This window comes from Rhodnius prolixus, unplaced genomic scaffold (assembly GCF_049639745.1).
Source record: "Rhodnius prolixus isolate KJV_2025 unplaced genomic scaffold, Rpr scaffold_3, whole genome shotgun sequence".
NCBI classification, from domain to species: domain Eukaryota; kingdom Metazoa; phylum Arthropoda; class Insecta; order Hemiptera; family Reduviidae; genus Rhodnius; species Rhodnius prolixus.
In genome coordinates this window covers 50,506,855-50,526,700 of record NW_027411603.1, presented here as the reverse complement: position 1 = coordinate 50,526,700, position 19,846 = coordinate 50,506,855, and the positions used below count along the sequence as shown (strand labels likewise).

Here is a 19,846-nt window from a genome sequence, read left to right as displayed (position 1 = left end):
TATGTGAGTCCCCACCTCCAAAATTATTATTACTAATAACTCCGTAAATCTTAACCCCATTTTGATAAAATTTAGCAGGATGAAAGGGTTAGGGCTCCCCTCCTCCCGACGTACCATTAAAGCGACGTTCTGCTCTTACACCTACTAAGGAGAAGTTTTAAAGTAATCGTTTCATGAACCTATATCCTTGAATGAAGTGTTTGAAGAGACGTTTACTCTCCCCCTCCCCTTCAATCGCTTTTAATTAATAAAATTGAAAAAAATAGTTCAAAGTTTGGAAACTAATGACTAGTAGTAAGGTTTGAATGATTGGTCACGATTTAAATTCCCCTTACAATAATTTATTAATTAACTCAGAAGTATGATCTTACATCAATCTGCAGAGTTGTCTAGCGTACAAATATATAAAAAATAGATAAAAACTACATGTTTCCTGAAGCGAGAGAAAAATAAGACGGAATAAACAAAATATTACAGTTTAGAATTACAGTGTAATTACAGTTTGTAAAAATTGATGACTTATTAAGGTATTAAATTAATTAACCTACGACCTAAAAATACGCCAGCTCCAATAACTGGATTAATCATGGCTACACCAAGTGAAACAAATGTCCATCCAGCTTCAACGCCAACGGTTGTTTCTTCGACGAATCCGAGTTTCTTTAATATTACATTAATCCAATTTTGACAGTTACAGGTTATAACATTGTATGTTTGACTATTGTAAGGATTGTTAATCACAAGATCTCTTATTTGTTTTGGCGATATTGTTACACTTCCTTTTCTTGAATTAAATTTCGCACTGGGATCTTTAACTTTGGTAAAACTTGGGAGTAATAGTCCATGGAAGTTGACACCTGAAAAAGAAACAAATAGTTCTAAGTTCTAAGTAATTACAGTAACGCTAATCTAGGGAAGAGCTTATTTACGTAAACCTAACGCTAACAAGTTTGCTAACGAAATTCGTCCCAAAAACAGAGTACGACACTTCTGGTGCGTCAACATCCGAGGACATAGACCGAGGATTCGAACCCATGATCTCCGCGATTCCCTCAACTAATACCTTCCCTATCATTGGATATCATTTCTAATTCTCTCCCCCTCTAATGTTGGAGCATCAGAACTTGGAAAAAAAGAAAACTCTTGGTGCAAGCTTTGAAGCACGAAAATGACCATGAAACATCATTTTCCAGCCCGGTCGATCTGGAAGTTTCTAGTATCCTGCCTAGTCCATGAATCAGGCGCCGCTGTCATACGGACAAAACAGCAGATGTGAACTCGAAGAATTATTCAAACAGAATAAAAAGAAGCACCAAGTCTTTAAGTCTTGTAGAAGAAAGAAGTACCGTATTAGGGCTTTAAGTCTTGTACTGAAGTTTTACTGTAACTTCACTTCAGGCCAAAGCGGAAGTATTGGTACAAAAAAAATTCTTAGAATCCAATCCTGAATCCTAAAACCATAGTGAACGCTCCATTTATGTCCCCTACCCCATCATCCACATAGACCTGAATATTCCCTCTGTCGCAGACTAGGCCCAATGCCGCTGCTTAAAACTCCATGGCAAATTAGTTTCCCATTACAATCCTCTAATCCGCTATATTTCATCCAGAACACTCCTGACTAACCCTTCTTGCAACCTTGATAGCCCAATTTAACTAAATAACTTGGATTGCCCTAGATTGGCTGACACCTAATTGGTAGTTGGACGTAAAGCCCGCCTGAAGAAATAGGCTTTACTTTACTACTAGCTTACCAATATATGCATATATGTTCTCAATTATTCAGCATTTCGGTTTGTGGCATCAAATATATGCAGGATACATTTTGAGACATTAAGACAATTACATGTCTTACCAAGAAGACGGCACACGGCAATACGTCGTGTGAACTGAAAACCTTCACTACTCTGAAATAAAAGAATTTTACCTTCAATAACTCGAACTGCTCCATCTTCGAATTGAAACACCAATGCCCAATGTTTATAAGTGGATGTCAGGGCAAAACCAGTAGTGTCATAATCGTAGAGGAAAACATCTGCATAGCGTGCTTGGGAATCATACTCTGGTGGCACCGTAGGTCTCTCGCCATTTCCTGAAGAGAATGAACTCATACTTGTCCGCTTGTTTGTCAGATAAAGACTCTGAAGAACAGTGGAACTTTTTCTTTGTTTGTAAAATAATAATATTTTTAAAAGCTTGATATTCAATCGTTAGTAAATAAATATTATGAGTAATTATCATTTTGTTTGAAGGATTAGAATTTTTATTTATGGGAATAATTCCCTACCCATTTCCGTTTCTCTTTCTTAAATCCTCTTGAAGTAAGTTAACTTCAATTCTTCAAGTCTTCCAATGGGCAAGTTAGATAATGACTAAACTGCATTGTTTTAATTTTTATATTGGACTAGCCTATTATTGGGTTAATATTTGTTGTTAATTTTATATTTATCAGAGCAATTGGCAATTAGAGATAGCACTTATTGTGTGTTAAAGAAATATAGTTTTGTTATTAACTATGAAAGCTAACTTTTAATGTGTATATATTAATAAATTGCGTGACATTTGTACTAATGCATTGTGGGTAAGTACAGAGACTAGAATCAGTGAACGATTCCAACCCTAGAGCTGATTCAAATCCAACGATTCCAAAGGCTGATTCGTTCTGCCCATTACTGTGAACAGCCTGTACTTCCCAGGCCTGTGGTTCCCACTAAATCAAGGTCATCAACAAAAAATCAAGCAAAATATAGTAAACTATCGCATGTTTGATATTAGGCAACCCTATAGAGGGTGTAAGAGAAGGGCTGACCGTTAGGGGTAGCTAGAGGGTGGCAGGTAGTAAGAGACATTCCTTAGTTGAGTTGAGTTTAGTTTGGTCACTCTTTATGGAAGTTACGCTTTATGAATGTTATGTCTTATGAATTAGGTGAATAAACTATATTTAGGTTAATTTGTGTTTATTCAACCCTTATGAGTATTAAGTAAATAATTATTATTGTTTGTGTTTTAGTTATTGTGTTATCTCTCCTATTTATTTTTCATTTCATAGTTTACAGATTAATTTACACTTTTAAAAATAACAAGGAAAGTACGATTTAATTTAATTAATTCAGAATTTCCGTCTTCGAACGAAAATAACCCATTTCCCTAAATTGTTGTTCTCAGATAATTAACAAAACAAAATCTTCGGGGGGCCGGGAATAATAACAATGAAAGTGAGGAATTTAAAGAAAATAACAAATTGAACAAGTGATAGCGTTTTCGATGAATACTTTTCGACAAGAACTAACATGTATAATTTAAAGTATAAATCATAAATTAATGAAAATATCGCACAATTTAAGATTACTAGAGAAAAATAAAAAATACACTTACCTAGTATTTGATTTGATGATCAAAATATTAAACTGATCTCTCCAAAGTGACGCGGTTCAGTTCGTAGTTTAAGCAACACTGTCTACTAGTGATGGGTTAGTTGAGCGGACTCGTTCCGGAACGAATCCAATGTGAAGCGGTTCAGTTCGTAGTTTAAGCAACACTGTCTACTAGTGATGGGCTATTTGAGCGGACTCGTTCCGGAACGAGTCCGATGGTGGAACGAGTTGATTCAAATCCCCATTTTAAAAAAAAGTGATTCCGCCCCGCCCCAAAAAATTGAGGCAAATTAAAATGAAAATAATTAATACTGTAGTCGTTTACACTAAAATTAAACTCACTTAAGGCTACTATGTAGAAGTTCACTGACACATTCCAACTTGTAAGAGGAATACACACCAAAATACAAAACCTGGCGAGCTTAAATACTGATGCTTGAAGAATAAAATAAGTTCCAAGGTTTTTTTAGAATATCGATTGTAAAATAATATTCATTTTATTATTTTGTTAATTTCAAAACAAAAGTAGGGGTCGATCTAAGACAGGGAGTCGAAGGAAAAATAATTTCGTACCCAATATAGCGAACCTTGCAAAGAAACACCAGGCACACCCATCTCATTAATTAAAAAGCAATGCTGTAGTTACTTTACTTATTATTTAATATTTTATTTTACATATAGAAAATGCTGTGTGCTTAATCTTTAACTTAGCGGCTGGACGCTCTTTCTCTTATCTTCATTGGCGAAAGTTAAATCGTGTACATGTTATTACGACGATCAAAGTAATACTGAGCTAAAAAATAGTATTACCTAACTGGTTTACTTACTGCTGTATCCCTCCCACTCTATCACCTACTTCACAAACATTCGTCGATTGGAAATGGGTTGTAGTTTAATATTCGTTTCATTTGAAAACAAAAAAACATTATAACGCTTTCTCAAGATGTTTTTAATTTTTAAAAATTTGTTTTTGTCCATTACTCTTATAATATACGAAGAATTTCGAATAAAATATAATATACAAACACAGAATGATCTAGAGTGCAGGTGGAGTCAGTCGTCGTTGTCATGGTGATGGAACCGTTTAACGACTCCGGCCCAACACCAGCAATTTCATTGGTTAAATCCACTGGAATTGGTGGAGTCAAATCCGGAGTGATTTAAATCCTTTTGAAACCGGACTCGTTCCATTTTTTCGTTCACTGAATCTAGCCAATAGAAAATGCTGGAGCTGGAACCGGAGTCGTTAAACGGTTCCATCACCATGACAACGACGACTGACTCCACCTGCATTCTAGATCATTTGTGTTTGTATATTATATTTTATTTAAAATTCTTCGTATTTTACAAGAGTAATGGACAAAAACAAATTTTTAAAACTTAAAAACATCTTGAGAAAGCGTTATAATGTTTTTTGTTTTCAAATGAAACAAATATTTAACTAAAACCTACTTCCAATCGACGAATGTTTGTGAAATAGGGATACAGTGGATAGAGTGGGAGGGATACAGCAGTAAGTAAAGCAGTTAGGTAATACTATTTTTTAGCTCAGTATTACTTTGATCGTCGTCATGACATGTACACGATATAACTTTCGCCATAAGAGAAAGAGCGTCCAGCCGCTAAGTTAAAGATTTGGCACACAGCCTTTTCTTTTTGTAAAATAATAAGATATTTTAAAAGCTCGATATTAATTCATAGTAAATAAATATTTCTTTCTTTATGAGTAATTATCATTTTGTTTGAAGGGTTATAATTTTTTTTTATGGGAATAATTTCCTACCCATTTGCGTTTTTTTTCTTGAATCAAGTTAACTCCGGTGGTCAAGCTAGATAACGACAAAACTGCAGTTGCTTTAATTTTTATATTTGACTAGCCTATTTTTGTTAATATTTGGTTACGTTGTTAATTTTATATTTTTCAGATCAATTGGGAATTAGGGAACTACTTAATGTGTGTTAAAGAAATATAGTTTTGTTATTAACTGGAAAAGCTAACTTTTAATTATTTATTTAATTACAATACAGACTGGAATCAGTGAACGAGTTGTTGGAATCGATTCCAACCCTGGAACTGATTCAAATCCAACGAATCCAAACGCGGACTCGTTCTGCCCATCACTACTGTCTACTAGTGATAGGCTATTTGAGCGGACTCGGTCAATTAGAACGAATCTGATTGTGGAACGAAATGATTCAAAACCGCATTTTATTAATAAGAAAGTGATTCCGCCCCGCCCCAAAAAAATTAAAGCAAATTAAAATGAAAATATTGAATACTGACGTCATTTAGATTTTACACTAAAATAAAGTTTTTAACTGAACTTGAGGTTATTATATAGGAATTCACTGACATATTCCAACTTGTAAAATCAATCAAAACCAAAATATAAAACCTGGCGAGCCTAAAATACTCGAGCTTGGAGGATAAAATAAGTTCCAAGATCTTTTAGAAGACGGTCAATCATTCTAAAATAAAGCTCTTGTCACCCGCCAGAGTTATATGCTCCACTCACTTATTTTTTTAAACAGCGGGAAATTTCGAAAAAATAAAAAACACGTATTTAATCATTTTTAGTCTAGTTTATTTTCAGTGGTTGACCCATTTTTTTTAAACCCCTGTATCTCGGAGATACAGCATCCAACTTTTGTTTTTCAAATGGAACGTTATATTTTTTGTTGCATATTTTTGTAGTATTTGAGCTCCTAAAAAAAAAAAAAATTTTTTTGAAATCGGTTTGGTTTTTCAAAAGTTATGGTAATTTAAAATATGAAAAACAAATTTCAGTTTACTGTCAAAATTACGTTATTTTTTTTAAAGAATCTGTTCAAACGGCACAATCAACGAATAGGCAAGTCAAAACTGTGGACTCCCACGCTTTGCTTGTAGCAGCACTTATGGTGGCGAAGTCAAGATCTTGGCAGGCTAGAGTTATTCGACGTTCAGACTGTATTTTCTACAAACGTTTGGTGTGGAGTTTTAGGAAATTAACTAATCGGCCCATACTTCTACAGAGAGAACTTAACTGGTGCACAAGGTATCTAAGTTTTTTTTAAGAGACATTTTGCCAGTTCTACTTGAAGATATTCCTCTACAACGTTGACTAGATATGTATTTTCAACTAGATGGTTGCCCGGCACATAATGCGAGTTTTTTGAGGTTACCTGGACAGAAATTTCCATGAAAAGTGGTTAGGGACTCATTGTCCTATCCAATGGCCACCTCGATCTCTGGACTTAACCCCAATGGACTATTTTTTGTGGGGATATCTCAAAAAATAAAGTGTACAGTAACCTTAATCCTTAATGGCTTCAGTCGATGATCAGAAACGTCGAATAACTCTAGCCTGCCTAGATCTTGATTTCGCCACCATAAGTGCTGCTACAAGCAAAGTGTGGAAGTCCAGAGTTTTGGCTCGTCTATCCGTTGATTGTGCCCTGTTTGAACAGATTCTTTAAAAAAAAATAACATAATTTTGACAATAAACTGAAATTTGTTTTTCATATTTTAAATTACCATAACTTTTGAAAAACCTAACCGATTTCAAAAATTTTTTTTTGTTTTTTTTAAGGAGCTCAAATACTACAAAAATATGCAACAAAAAATATAACGTTCCATTTGAAAAAAACAAAGTTGGATGCTGTATCTCGAGATACAGGGGTTTCAAAAAATGGGTCAATCACTGAAAATAAACTAGACTAAAAATGATTAAATACGTTTTTTTTATTTTTGCATATAACTCTGGTCACCGCACATATTATACACACTAAAATACAAAATATACACAACTATAATACATTATGCTATTTTGAAATACAGGGTGTCCCAAGCTATATGGATAACGACTTTTTCTCGGAAACTATGATAGCTAGAAAGAAAACTAAAAAATACGTGTTCCCTTAGTTTTTTGTAAATATATAAAAAATTAGATAAAAACTACAGTTTTCCTGAAGCGAGAGAAAAATAAGACGGAATAAACAAAATATATTACAGTTTAGAATTACAGTGTAGTAACAGTTTGTAAAAATGGGTAACTTTCTTGGAACTTATTAAGTTATCCTACGTCATTGCCCTATAAAAATGCCAATTACATCACCGACCGTTGTGTCTTTGGCAAATCCAAGTTGCTCTAAAATTGCATTTACCCAATTTTGACAGTTACAGGTTATAATATTGAATGTTTGGTTATTGTAAGGATTGTTAAGAGCAAGATCTCTTATTAGCTCTGGCGATATTGTTACACTTCCTTTTCTTGAATTAAATTTCGCACTCGGATCTTTAACTTTGGTAAAACTTGGGAGTAACAGTCCTTCAAACCCGATACCTGAAAAAGAAACAAAGAGTTCTAAGTAATTACAGTAACGTTAATCTAGGGAAGGGCTTATGTACGTAAACCTAACGCTAACAAGTTGTAGGAAATTCGTCCCAAAAACAGAGCCCGACACTTCTGGTGCGTCAACAATTGTCTCTATGTCCTCAGGAAGGATTTCTCTCGTTACAGATAACACTCACTAAATAGCGAGCTCCTAGGAAGAGCAAAAACCAATGGTCAGTAGCAGGATTCGAACCCATGATCTCCGCGTTTCCCTCGACTAATGCCTACCCTATCATTGGATATCATTTCTAATTCTCTCCCGCTCTAATGTTGGAGAATCAGAACTTGGAAAAAAAGAAAACTCTTGGTGCAAACTATGACGCACGAATACGACCTGGAACATCATTTTCCAGCCCGGTCGTCTTGGAAGTTTCAAGTATCCTGCCGCTCTCTTTCATCCAGAACACTCCTGACTAACTCTTCTTGCAACCTCAAGGGTCGACAGCCCCATTTAACTAAAAAACTTCGATTGCCCTAGATTGGCTGACATATCTGCCTGCTGACTATTGGCTTCCACCGTCCACGACACCTAATAGGTGGTTGGACGTAAAGCCCGCCTGAAGAAATAGGCTTAACTTTACTACTGGCTACCAATATATGAATATATATTCTTAATTATTCAGCATTTCGGTTGGTTGCATCAAATGTAGGATACATTATGAACCATTAAGACAATTACTTGTCTTACCAAGAAGACGGCACACGACAATACATCGTGTAAACTGAAAACCTTAATTACTGTGAAATAAAAGAATTTTACCTTCAATAACTCGAACTGCTTCATCTTCAAATTCAAACACCAATGCCCAATGTTTATAAGTGGATGTCGGGGCAAAACCACTATTGTCACTAACGTAGATCGAAACCTTTGCTTTGCGCCGTACACAATCATATTCTGGTGGCACCGTGGGTCTCTCGCCGTTTCCTGAAGAGAATGAACTCATTTTTGTCGGTCTATTTGTCTGGAAAAGACTCTGAAAATCAGTAAATATTTAGATTAGTCTGTGAATCCAGGCTCATACTCTAATTATTTTATTATTATATAGTCTTTATTTATTAAAATAAAAATACATTTCTGGGTATACAAAATAAGTTATAAAGACAACTGCCATGGTCAACCATGAGTGGTTAATACAAATTATTTTTTAAAAAATTATTTATCTAAGAAAACAGAAAATTAAAAATTTAGGTAAATAAAAGTTTTCACAATAACATTTGTAAATAATTAATAATAACCTTTTGCAGAAAGTTAAAGGATTACTCTATAAATCTAACATTTATTTCTTCTATGTCATTTAACTAAAGCTAGAACCGTGTATACTTAATGTTTTACAATATTATGCTAACCGAGGCCAATCAGAACCATTTAATATTTCTAATATTTCCACATTTGTTATAGAAATATTCCTAAAATAATTTAGTCTGACCTCACTCAGTCTGGAACAAACTACCAATATAATGTACGTTCGATCATGTATTAGGTCATTTACATAACAGACAAACTTCTTCGGTATTATCATGGTGGTATGGCGGAGAAGTACCTAAATACAATAAACCAGCCCGAGCCTCAATTATCCACCTGACTTGCTCCAAGGATGAACTACAATTGAAGTAATGTCTGCCACCTAAGCTAAAATTAAGCTCTGTATAAATGTTATAGGAATCGAGTTCCTAAAACTATCTGCTTAAATTCTTCTTTAAATTGTAGTTGGACACATTTCACTAAAAATATCGTTCCATGAGGCTATATTGTTAAAATTACATTCAAAGTTTATATGGTATTTTTTTAAAAGATTGATGATTTACTCTAATTAGTAACTTGATTATGTTAGCATTTCGATGATTGGAAATTGTCAAAGTGAGCAAAATTAGACCAACTTAGCAAGCGGAAGCTTAGTCTCACGTAGCGGCGGAAATAGGAAGTAACAGCTACAGATCAGATGTAATGGGTACCTGGCGTAAATAAACTGCTCCACAAAAAAAGTGGCGCACTTTGAAAAAAGCGTTTATCTTTTGTTTTATCACATTTTGGGGAAAGATTATTAGTTTTAATTGTTTTCATAAAATGTCAGGGAACAATTAATCGAAACAAGGTCCAAAGTTTCTTGAAAATAGAGAAGCAATTCCTCGTTTAATCCCCTTCGGTCTTTTTGTGTAAACAAAAACGTGAACTTTACCTCAACAGTAAATAAATTTATTGACCTCTACAGTTGCGTTTAGACTTTTCAAGCTGAAAGCATTGCAAACTCTCAATTACAGCAGAGCAAGTGGCCCGTATTATTGCATTAGTTGAGGATGGACGGAGTCAGCGGTACGCAGCACGAACGTTAGGGTTGCCTGAGACCACCGTCCGTAGAGCCATCCATCGTTACCGGGAGACAAGCCTCTGCACTCGTAGATAAGGTTCGGGTCGACCAAGAGCCACAGAAGCACTAGATGACCGATTTATTAGAATTCACACTCTAAGAAATCGTACATCAACTGCTTCTATTCACTCAACAACAACTCAAACACTGCTTACTGTTCGTGGAGTTTCACTCAGTGCCGAAACCGTACGAAGAAGGCTTGCTGAAATGAATTCACGCTCTAGGAAGCAAGCCACAGGACCATTCCTCACCGTAGACCATCGGAGAGCCCGTCTAGAGTTCGCTAGGGAACACCGCAACTGGTCTGAGAACGATTGGAGAAACGTTCTCTCTTTAGACGAGTCCCGTTTTGCTCTCTATGCATCTGATGGAAGGCGACGAGTTTACGAAGGCCTGGGAAGCGCTACGCTCCGTGCAATATTTCTGGTAGACTACCATTTTGAGGTGGTTCAGTGCTGGTGTGGGCTGGGATTTCTATGGAGGCTAAGACTGAGCTCCACGTGTTCAACAGGGCAATCTTGAATGCAGATTTGTATGTGAGGGAAATTTTGCAGCAATATGTGATACCCTATGCACCATTTATTGGGGAGAATTTTATTTTTATGCAAGATAATGCCAGACCACACACTGCCGCCTGTGTTGTTCAATATCTACAGGACACTAGCATTCGTGTTTTGAGCTGGCCAGCACGCAGCCCGGATTTAAATCCAATTGAACATCTTTGGGATGAGCTGGGTAGGCGATTAAGATGGAGAAATAATCCTCCCAGGAGCTTAGAAGAGTTGCGAGGTGCTCTGGTGGAGATATGGGAGGAATTAACACAAGATTTCGTGAGAACTTTAATAAGTAGTATGCCGAGGAGATTGGATGCAGTAAGCCGAGCAATACACGTCACTAAAATTCTTTTTTGAATCGGAAGAAATATATTTTTTTTCAAACTCATTTTTTGCTGGGAAGTACTTTTTCGTTAAATTAAAGGTTTCTATTTCTTTTAGATCATTTTTTATTTTATTTTAGCCCTCCCGTAACTTTATACTTCTTATATTTGCTAACTAAAATAAAATGTAGAACAAAAAACTTACAGAGAAAAAAAAATAACGCATTTTTAAAGTGCGCCACTTTTTTTGTGGAGCAGTGTATATTGATAATTCGTTTCTGTTGAAAATATCGGTTAGGTTGGCAGTAATGGATATTATATCCGTCGTAGCATGTTTACAGGAACTCTGACCGGTTTCAGACCTTCAATCCATCATGAGAGATAGATTAATCTCTTTGATATATAAATATTAAAGTGTTGCTGTATTTTTTCACGTTTACTGAGTTATGTTTGGCTCAATCACTGACCAATTTATACACATATATCGTGTTATAAAATGAATCGATACCATAATGGAATTTTGCAATTTTATTAGAAATTTTTCGAATAAACGAAAAGTAAAACTCAGGATGTTAGAAGAAGAATATTTCATTATAATTAGGAACTGTGTGTTCAGAAAACAAAACTCCTGTGAGTCTTCCATCTTATTTTTGTCTCCGATAAGATTAATTATTTATTAAAAAGATGTTTTAATCATTGATAATTTCAAATTGAAGATAAATAATGCATATAAATTACCTCGTTAATAAGATGAACATTTCAGCTTTAGTCTGTACTATACACGTCTGTGTTTGAACTGCCTGTACTTCTCAGAAGTGATTCATATTTAATGAAGGTCATCAACTAAAATGAAGATAGTAAACTATCTTTTTATAAGCTAAATCAAGAGAAATTTTCATTAAATAAAAATAAAATCGGTGATTAATTTACACTTTTTAAGAAACCCAAGGAAAGTACGATTTAATTTAATTAATTCAGAATTTCCGTCTTCGAACGAAAATAACCCATTTCCCTAAATTGATGTTCTCAGATAATTAAAAAAAGATAAAAAATCTTCCGGTGGAAGAGAATAATAACAATGAAAGTGAGGAATTAAAAAGAAAATAACAAATGGAACAAGTAATAGCGTTTTCGATAGAATACTTTTCGACAAGAACTAACATTTCCATAAATTAATGGAAATATCGCACAATTTATGATTACTTGAGAAAAATGAAATTACACTTACCAAGTAATAGATTTTACGAATTAACTTATTAACTGATATCAATTGCGAGAAGGTTCACTTCGTTGTTTTCAAGTCACACTGTCTACTATTGCGACGTGTGTAGCAATGGTGATTCATAATGGGTTATTTGAGCGGACTCGGTCAATTGGAACGAATCCTATTGTGGAACGAAATGACTCAAATCCGTTTTTTATTAATAAAAATTTGATTCCGCCCCGCTCCACAAAATTAAGGCAAATTAATAATTGATAATAATTAATACTGGAAATTACTTAGATATTACATTAAAATATTCTGCGATATTCTGGAATATCAATCCAGTGGAACTTGGAATTACGTTTACAAAATAGTTATCTAAAATTTAGCTTGAACACTGCTCAGGGTAAAAGAGATAACTCTTAAGTGCCATTTGAGCAAATTGTAGGTTTTTACACCTATACGGGGAGGAGTGGTTGAAACTTCGGGAGGTGATTCAGCAGCTCAAATGCAACAAAAAATATTCTCTTCACTTTGGCCCGATTCTCAATAGTGTCCAAGATATTTGCATTTTTAACTTTTCCGTCGATGTTCGTGTTTTCCACCACACAAACGGCCGTAACTTTTCTATCTTTTATCGTACAACAAATCTGCTTAGTCCAAACGGAAGAGCATTAAATTTCCTATAAATTTGTTTGGTACAGAGCCTCAAAACGATTCTTATAACAATGAAATTTTTTACTTGAATGTCTAAAATTTCGTTCTCGATGATTTTTGCTAAAATTTTCAACTGCATTTTCTCAATGGTTAATGAATCAAGGAATCACATAATTTCAGAAAAAGTTGCGCATTTATTGAACTTCAAGAGCATATGGATTTTTTTGGTTTTTAATAAAACCCTACCCCGAACAGAGGGGTGTAAATGCAGAAAACTGGGATTTTGCGTAACTGACTTTTCATTACTAATTTACTCAAATATCAATTTTTACCATTTTAGTTTAGAACAATTATTATTTAATAAAACGGAAGTAAAAAGTAAAGTAGCAATAAAACACAGAAGTGAAAAAGTATACAGGGTGACCAGAGTTATATGCTCCACCCACTTTTTTTTTTAAAACGGCGGGAAATTTCGAAAAAATAAAAAACACGTAATTAATCATTTTTAGTCTAGTTTATTTTCAGTGATTGGCCCATTTTTTTAAACCCTTGTATCTCGAGATACAGCATCCAACTTTTGTTTTTCAAATGGAACGTTATATTTTTCGTTGCATATTTTTATAGTATTTGAGCTCCATAAAAACCCCCAAAATTTTTTTTTGAAATCGGTTAGGTTTTTCAAAAGTTATGGTAATTTTAAATTTGAAAAAAAAAATCAGTTTATTGTCAAAATTACGTTATTTTTTTTAAAAGAATCTGTTCAAACTGGGCACAACCAACGGATAGGCAAGCCAAAACTCTGGACTCCCACGCTTTGCTTGTAGCAGCACTTATGGTGGCGAAGTCAAGATCTTGGCAGGCTAGTTATTCGACGTTTCAGATCATCGACTGAAGCCACGGGATTAAGTGTACACTTTATTTTTTAGATATCCCTTCAAAAAAATAGTCCATTGGGGTTAAGTCCAGAGATCGAGGTGGCCATTGGATGGGACAATGAGTCCCTAACCACTTTTCATGGAAATTGCTGTCCAGGTAACCTCGAACCACTCTCGCATTATGTGCCGGGCAACCATCTTGTTGAAAATACATATCTAGCCGACGTTGTAGAGGAACATCTTCAAGCAGAACTGGCAAAATGTCTCTTCAGAAAAAGTTAGATACCTTGCGCACCAGTTAAGTTCTCTCTGTAGGAGTATGGGCCGATTAGTTGATTTCCTAAAACTCCACGCCAAACGTTTGTAGAAAAAACAACCTGAACGTCGAATAACTCTAGCCTGCCTAGACCTTGACTTCGCCACCGGAAGTGCTGCTACAAACAGCGTGGGAATTCTATTATTTTCAGAGCCTTATCGGCCATTGTTCTTATTTAGTAATAGGGTTTGAATGATTGGTTACCATTTAAATTCCCTTTACAATAATTTATTAATTAACTCAGAAGTATAATCTTACATCAATCTGCGGAGTTGTCTAGCGTACAAATATACAAAAAAATAGATAAAAACTACATTTTTCTTGACGCGAGAGAAAAATAAGACGGAATAAACAAAATATTACAGTTTAGAATTACAGTGTAGTAATAGTTTGAAAAATAGATAACTTTCTTAAGTTATCCTATGTGATTGCCCTACGACCTATAAAAATGCCAACTGCAACAGCTGCAAGTGCCCAAACAGCTTGTTCGATAAGTGTTGTTTCTTCGCCGAATCCGAATTCCTTTAATATTACATTTATCCAAGTTTGACAGTTACAGGTTAAAACGTTGTATGTTTTATTATTGTAAGGATTGTTAAGAGCAAGATTTCTTATTCGTTTTGGCGATGTTGTTACACTTCCTTTTCTTAAATTAAATTTCGTACTGGGATCTTTAACTTTGGTGAAACTTGGAAGTAACAGTCCACGGAAGTTGATACCTGAAAAAGAAACAAATAGTTCTAAGTAATTACAGTAACGCTAATCTAGGAAAGGGCTTATTAACGTAAACCTAACGCTAACAAGTTTGCTAACGAAATTCGTCCCAAAAACAGAGCCCGACACTTCTGTCATAGACATAGGACATAGACGCCTAAAGGATTTCTCTCGTTACAGATAACTCTCACTAGATAGTCAGCTCCTAGGAAGGGAAAATCTGAGGAACAGCAGCAGGATCGAACCCATGGTCTCCGCGTTTCCCTCCTGTATCATTGGATATTACTTCCAAAATACCATTTTCTATCAAACCATTTTTAAGGAAAAGCTTCTTTTTTTTTTTTTATAATTCCTTTCGCAAAGTGGTACCTTCCGGTTAAGAATATCATCACTAAATAGTGGCCAGGTACCAACATGGATGTGAAATTTGATCTACGTGTGACTTTCCATTTTTTGAGCCGCAAAGTTTGCATTTATTGTACAAAGTTCTAGAAACCAATTTCAAGAATCTCAAATCGTGTATCTCCGGAGAAAAATGGATATAGAAAACTTGACACGGCCGCAATTCTCTCTCTCTCTCCCTCTCTCTAATTTTTGAGAATCAGAATTTGGAAAAACAGAAAAATCTTAGTGAAAGCTTTGAACCACGGAAATGTCCATGGAACATCATTTTCCAGCCCGGTCGTCCTGGAAGTTCCTAGTATCCTGCCTTGTCCATGAAACACTATATCTAACACACTAGAGAAATTTATAGTAAAGTACGTTTGCTTTGCCCACGTCACCTAATTTGGTAGTTGGACGAAAAGCCCGCCTGAAAATATAGGCATTACTTTACTTTACTACTGCCTTACCAATATATGCATATATATTCTTAATTATTCAGTATTTTGGTTTGTGGCATCAAATGTATGCAGATACATTTTGAACCATTAAGACATTATATGTCTTACCAAGAAGACGGCACACGACAATACATCGTGTGAACTGAAAACCTTAATTACTGTGAAATAAAAGAATTTTACCTTCAATAACTCGAACTGCTCCATCTTCGAATTCAAACACCAATGCCCAATGTTTATAAGTGGATGACAGGCTAACACCAGTAGTATCATAATCGTAGAGGGAAACCTTTGCTTGGCGCTGTACACAATCATATTCTGGTGGCACCGTAGGTCTCTCGCCGTTTCCTGAATAGGAGAAACTGGATGAACTCATTCTTATCTGTCTATTTGTCTGGGAAGGACTCTGAAAAACAGTAAATATTTAGATTAGTCTGTGAATCCAGGCCTAAACTCTAATTAGTAACTTGATTATGTTAGCATTTCGGTGTTCAGAAATTGTCAAAGGGAGCAAAATTAAACCATCTTAGCAAGCGGAAGCTCAGTCTCACGTAGTGGCAGAAATAGGAAGTAAAGAAACAGCTACAGATCAGATGTAATGGGTACCTGGCGTAATACGTTTCTGTTGGAAATATGGGTTAGGTTGGCAGTACTAGATACTTTATCCGTCGTAGCTTGTGACTGGAACTCTGACCGGTTTCGTACCTTCATCCATCATGAGAGATATATTAATCTCTTTGATAAACAGGGTGTTCATTTTAAGACGGCTCAAATGCATTTCATGCTTGAACGGTTAATCCGAGCAAAAAATGGTAGAGGTAAAATTTGTTGCCCGTCACCTCTAGTTTCAAAATATTTGACTTGATTTTATATTCCTACCCGCGTTGCCTTCTTAGATACAGAGAACAGTTGATAACCTCCTGGCTAACCTTGCTTGCGAGCCTGAGGAGGCACCTTTGAAGGCACAGTACATGCTTCACAAGTTGAAAAGTGCATTATTTGATAAATTAAGGAATAAGTTTGATCCTTTACATGAAAGTTATTGATCACTTAAATATGTGGCAAGAGGTTTCCACTTATTTTGGTAATTAAACGCCACTCTCCTAAAATTACCAAATAATTATTAAACCTTCTTGTTTGTAACAGATGCAAAATTATTTTTTAGCCATTTTGTGTATGCTTGAGAACATCTAAAGCTTTTAACATTTGATTTTTCTAAGAAAAACGACTTATTTCCCGATATTAAGAAAAAATACTAGCTTTACTGCCTTGCAAACAAACGCGGTAAGTGGACTGTATAGAATAGGGTGTAGTTCTTAATGCGGGCAATCAAATGAAATTATACAAATAAAATGAAATAATAAAGCTTACCTTCCAAGATGTGGACACTGGCGTGACAAAGCTCTAAGGAAATGGAAACCCCAAAGGGAAAAGAGAGTCGACTCCCCCACCCCCTGGCCCCAGATACCTTTATGAGCGTAGATTATGTCCTCTTGACTAAAGGCGAGCTGATTGAAGGCCAAATAGGCGTAAATATTCTTTATAGCGGTGAACATGCGGTGTAGCGAGAATAGCGGAAAACTGCGTACCCGTGAACATGCAGTGTAACGAATAGAAGTGAACACGAGATAACACTTGAAATTGCGGTGTAACAGAAAGAGTAGAAAACTGGACACTCATACAGTTGCGGTGAACGTGCGGTGTAGCGAGAATAGCGGAAAACACTTCCGTACGAGTGCCAGAGAACAAACGTTACGAACAGACTGCGGTAAACGACGAAGAGAGACTCCGAGAGGGGACTGCAGAGCAATGAGCAGTCGGAAGTTGTCGTAAGCACGATAACTGCCGAGGTCGATGCGTGCGATGCGGTTAGCATACATTGAGGGACAGAAAGGAGTTAGATTGAGCCGAAACAGCAATATTTTTAGTAGAAAGGGGATGAAAAAATACATAAAAATGACCTATCGCGTGCTCTTCTTTCTCTTTGATAACAGGTTAAAAAATTGAAATAAGATTAATAAATACCAGATTTTCAAATGGCCTAGCACCTTTAATTTTGAAGATATCGAATTGCGGTTTCCGGTTTCTTTCATTACTTTTTATACTCTTTAAAAGTGGGGTCAACCGCGAACTCTCACTTTTGGTCGCGCGTCAGCCGCGTATGCGGGCAGGAATCTAAAATCAAGTCATATATTCTGAAACTAGAGGTGACGGGCAACAAATTTTTCCTCTACCATTTTTCATTCAGATCAACGGTTAAAGCATGAAATGCATTTGAGCCGTCTCACGTTTACTGAGTTATGATTGGCTCAATCACTGACCAAATTGTACTCAGTTATAGTGGTATACAATAAATCGATACCATAATGGAATTTTGCAATTTTGTCAGAAATATTTTGAATAAACGATCGTTTCTCTTGCGTAAGTAAAACTCAGGATGTTAGAAGAAGAATATTTCATTGTAATTAGGAACTGTGCCCAGAAAACAAAACTCCTGTGAGTCTTCCATCTTATTTTTGTCTCCGATAAGATTAATTATTAATTTAAAGGAAGTTTAGATCATTGATAATTTCAAGTTGAAAGTAAATAATGCATATAAATTACCTCGTTAATAAGATGAACGTTGCAGCTTTAGTCTGTACTGTACACGTCTGTGTTTGAACTGCCTGTACTGCCCACTAAATGAAGATCATTTAAAAAAAAAACAAGCAAAATATAGTAAACTAACTTAAGCTAAATCAAGAAAATTGTTCATAAAATCGAAAAAATCGGTGATTAATCTGTCATTAAACGAAAATAACCTATTTCTCTAAATTGATGTTCTCAGATAATTAATAAAAGAAAAAAAATCGCTTGGGGGGGAGGGAATCATAACAATGAAAGTGAGGAATTAAAAGAAAAAAACAAATGGAACAAGTAACAGCGTTTTCGATAGAATACTTTTCGACAAGAACTAACATATTTATATCAATTAAATATATATTTCCATAAATTCAATATCGAACTATTATCTTTTTTTTATTTATTTACTAGAGAAAAATGAAATCACACTTACCTAGTAATAGATTTTACGAATCAACTTATTAACTGATCTCAATTGCGTGAAGGTTCGCTTCATGGTTTTCAAGTCATACTGTCGTGTCCACTATTGTGACGTGTAAAGCAATGGTAATTCATAACGGGTTATTTGAACGGACTCGGTCAATTGGAACGAATCCTACTGTGGAACGAAATGTCTCAAATCCGTTTTTTATTAATAAAAAATTGATTCCGCCCCGCCTCTTAAAATTAAGGCAAATTAATTAATGATAATTATTAATACTAGAAGTTAATTAGATATTACACTAAAATATTCTGCGATATTTTGGAATATCAATGCAGTGGAACTTGGAATTACGTTTACTATGTAGTTACCTAAAATTTAGCTTAAACACTGCTCAGGGTCAAAGAGATAACTCTAATTAGAGTTAGAGCAAATTGTAGGTTTTTACCCTGCATACAGAATGATCCATTTAAAACGCACCAAGGAAAGCGGCATTTCGAAAAAACCCACGAAGTAAACTATATGTTTTTTTTTATCTAGTTTTCAAATTTTTTACCCTCGATGCTGTATCTTCATTTTCGGAGGAGTTACGGCCAAAAACCTGATCGTGGTTTCATAAGGACCACTGGTTTTGACTATAATTACAAAAACTACATAAAAAACTGTAAAAAATGACGTTGACTATGTTTTGATATACCTGATATTAGTTGAGATATTTAAGATCAAAGTTACAATTTTATCTATTCGTGAACGGTTTTCAATATTAATTTTCCACCAGAAATACAAGTTTTGGGAGGTCCTCTGACTGCAAAAAATTGTCATTTGTGACGCAAAGAACAAATAATAATTGAAGATTTTAAAAAATGTAGGGTAATGTAATGGTTGGGGGAGAATCAAGATAAATTTGTTTTATCATCAAATAAAAGCAACTATCACATCATCTTAATGTACTCCGTATGCAAGACTTCTTTAACTGTGATTACGGTAAGAATATCTTGCCAGGGTGTTGGTCAAATGATCAAGAGCGTAGCTTTGTAAGTGAGAGATTACCAGTTCGAATCCCGCGTATGCAGTTATTCATAATACTTTTTTTTAATAACATTTAGTCATACGAGGGATTCGAACTGGGGTTCTCCCACTTACAAAGCCACGCTCTTGACCACTAGACCAACACCCGCCCATCCCTGGCAAGATATTCTTACCGT

General features: G+C 35.2%; 3 protein-coding genes across 6 annotated transcripts in view; 1 reads left to right on the top strand and 2 right to left on the bottom strand.

Moving 5' to 3' along the window:
• The window catches only part of Hers (Histone gene-specific Epigenetic Repressor in late S phase), a 343,933-nt gene that overhangs the window by 155 nt on the left and 323,932 nt on the right, over positions 1-19,846 (top strand). The window lies entirely within an intron of this gene.
• Positions 320-4,402, bottom strand: LOC141452266 (uncharacterized). 2 transcript variants are annotated; one of them, XM_074124237.1, is made up of 3 exons: positions 3,376-4,402; positions 1,928-2,163; positions 320-857 (listed from the first exon to the last, which is right to left on the bottom strand). In XM_074124237.1, the coding sequence occupies exons 2-3, from the start codon at positions 2,109-2,111 to the stop codon at positions 523-525; spliced, it is 519 nt and encodes a 172-aa protein (XP_073980338.1). In that variant the 5' UTR covers positions 2,112-2,163; positions 3,376-4,402; the 3' UTR covers positions 320-522. The 2 variants fall into 2 exon arrangements, with proteins under 2 accessions (XP_073980338.1, XP_073980339.1); XM_074124238.1 differs by having other exon boundaries at positions 1,928-2,141.
• LOC141452267 (uncharacterized) lies at positions 3,376-18,804 on the bottom strand. Of its 3 annotated transcripts, XR_012457302.1 has the most exons (7): positions 18,654-18,804; positions 18,203-18,276; positions 15,782-16,004; positions 12,222-14,764; positions 11,732-11,870; positions 8,511-8,724; positions 3,376-7,699 (listed from the first exon to the last, which is right to left on the bottom strand). XR_012457302.1 is itself a non-coding variant. In XM_074124239.1 (4 exons), the coding sequence occupies exons 3-4, from the start codon at positions 8,692-8,694 to the stop codon at positions 7,440-7,442; spliced, it is 444 nt and encodes a 147-aa protein (XP_073980340.1). In that variant the 5' UTR covers positions 8,695-8,724; positions 11,732-11,870; positions 12,222-12,360; the 3' UTR covers positions 3,376-7,439. The 3 variants fall into 3 exon arrangements, 2 of the variants coding, with proteins under 2 accessions (XP_073980340.1, XP_073980341.1); XM_074124239.1 differs by lacking the exons at positions 15,782-16,004; positions 18,203-18,276; positions 18,654-18,804 and having other exon boundaries at positions 12,222-12,360; XM_074124240.1 differs by lacking the exons at positions 15,782-16,004; positions 18,203-18,276; positions 18,654-18,804 and having other exon boundaries at positions 11,732-11,836; positions 12,222-12,349.

Excerpts from the sequence above, each read along its gene's own strand:
- LOC141452266 (XM_074124237.1), bottom strand. The coding sequence starts at position 2,111 with ATGAGTTCATTCTCTTCAGGAAATGGCGAGAGACCTACGGTGCCACCA. Across the intron at positions 858-1,927 it reads AGCAGTTCGAGTTATTGAAG|GTGTCAACTTCCATGGACTA; the intron begins GTAAAATTCTTT and ends TTTCTTTTTCAG.
- LOC141452267 (XM_074124239.1), bottom strand. The coding sequence starts at position 8,694 with ATGAGTTCATTCTCTTCAGGAAACGGCGAGAGACCCACGGTGCCACCA. Across the intron at positions 7,700-8,510 it reads AGCAGTTCGAGTTATTGAAG|GTATCGGGTTTGAAGGACTG; the intron begins GTAAAATTCTTT and ends TTTCTTTTTCAG.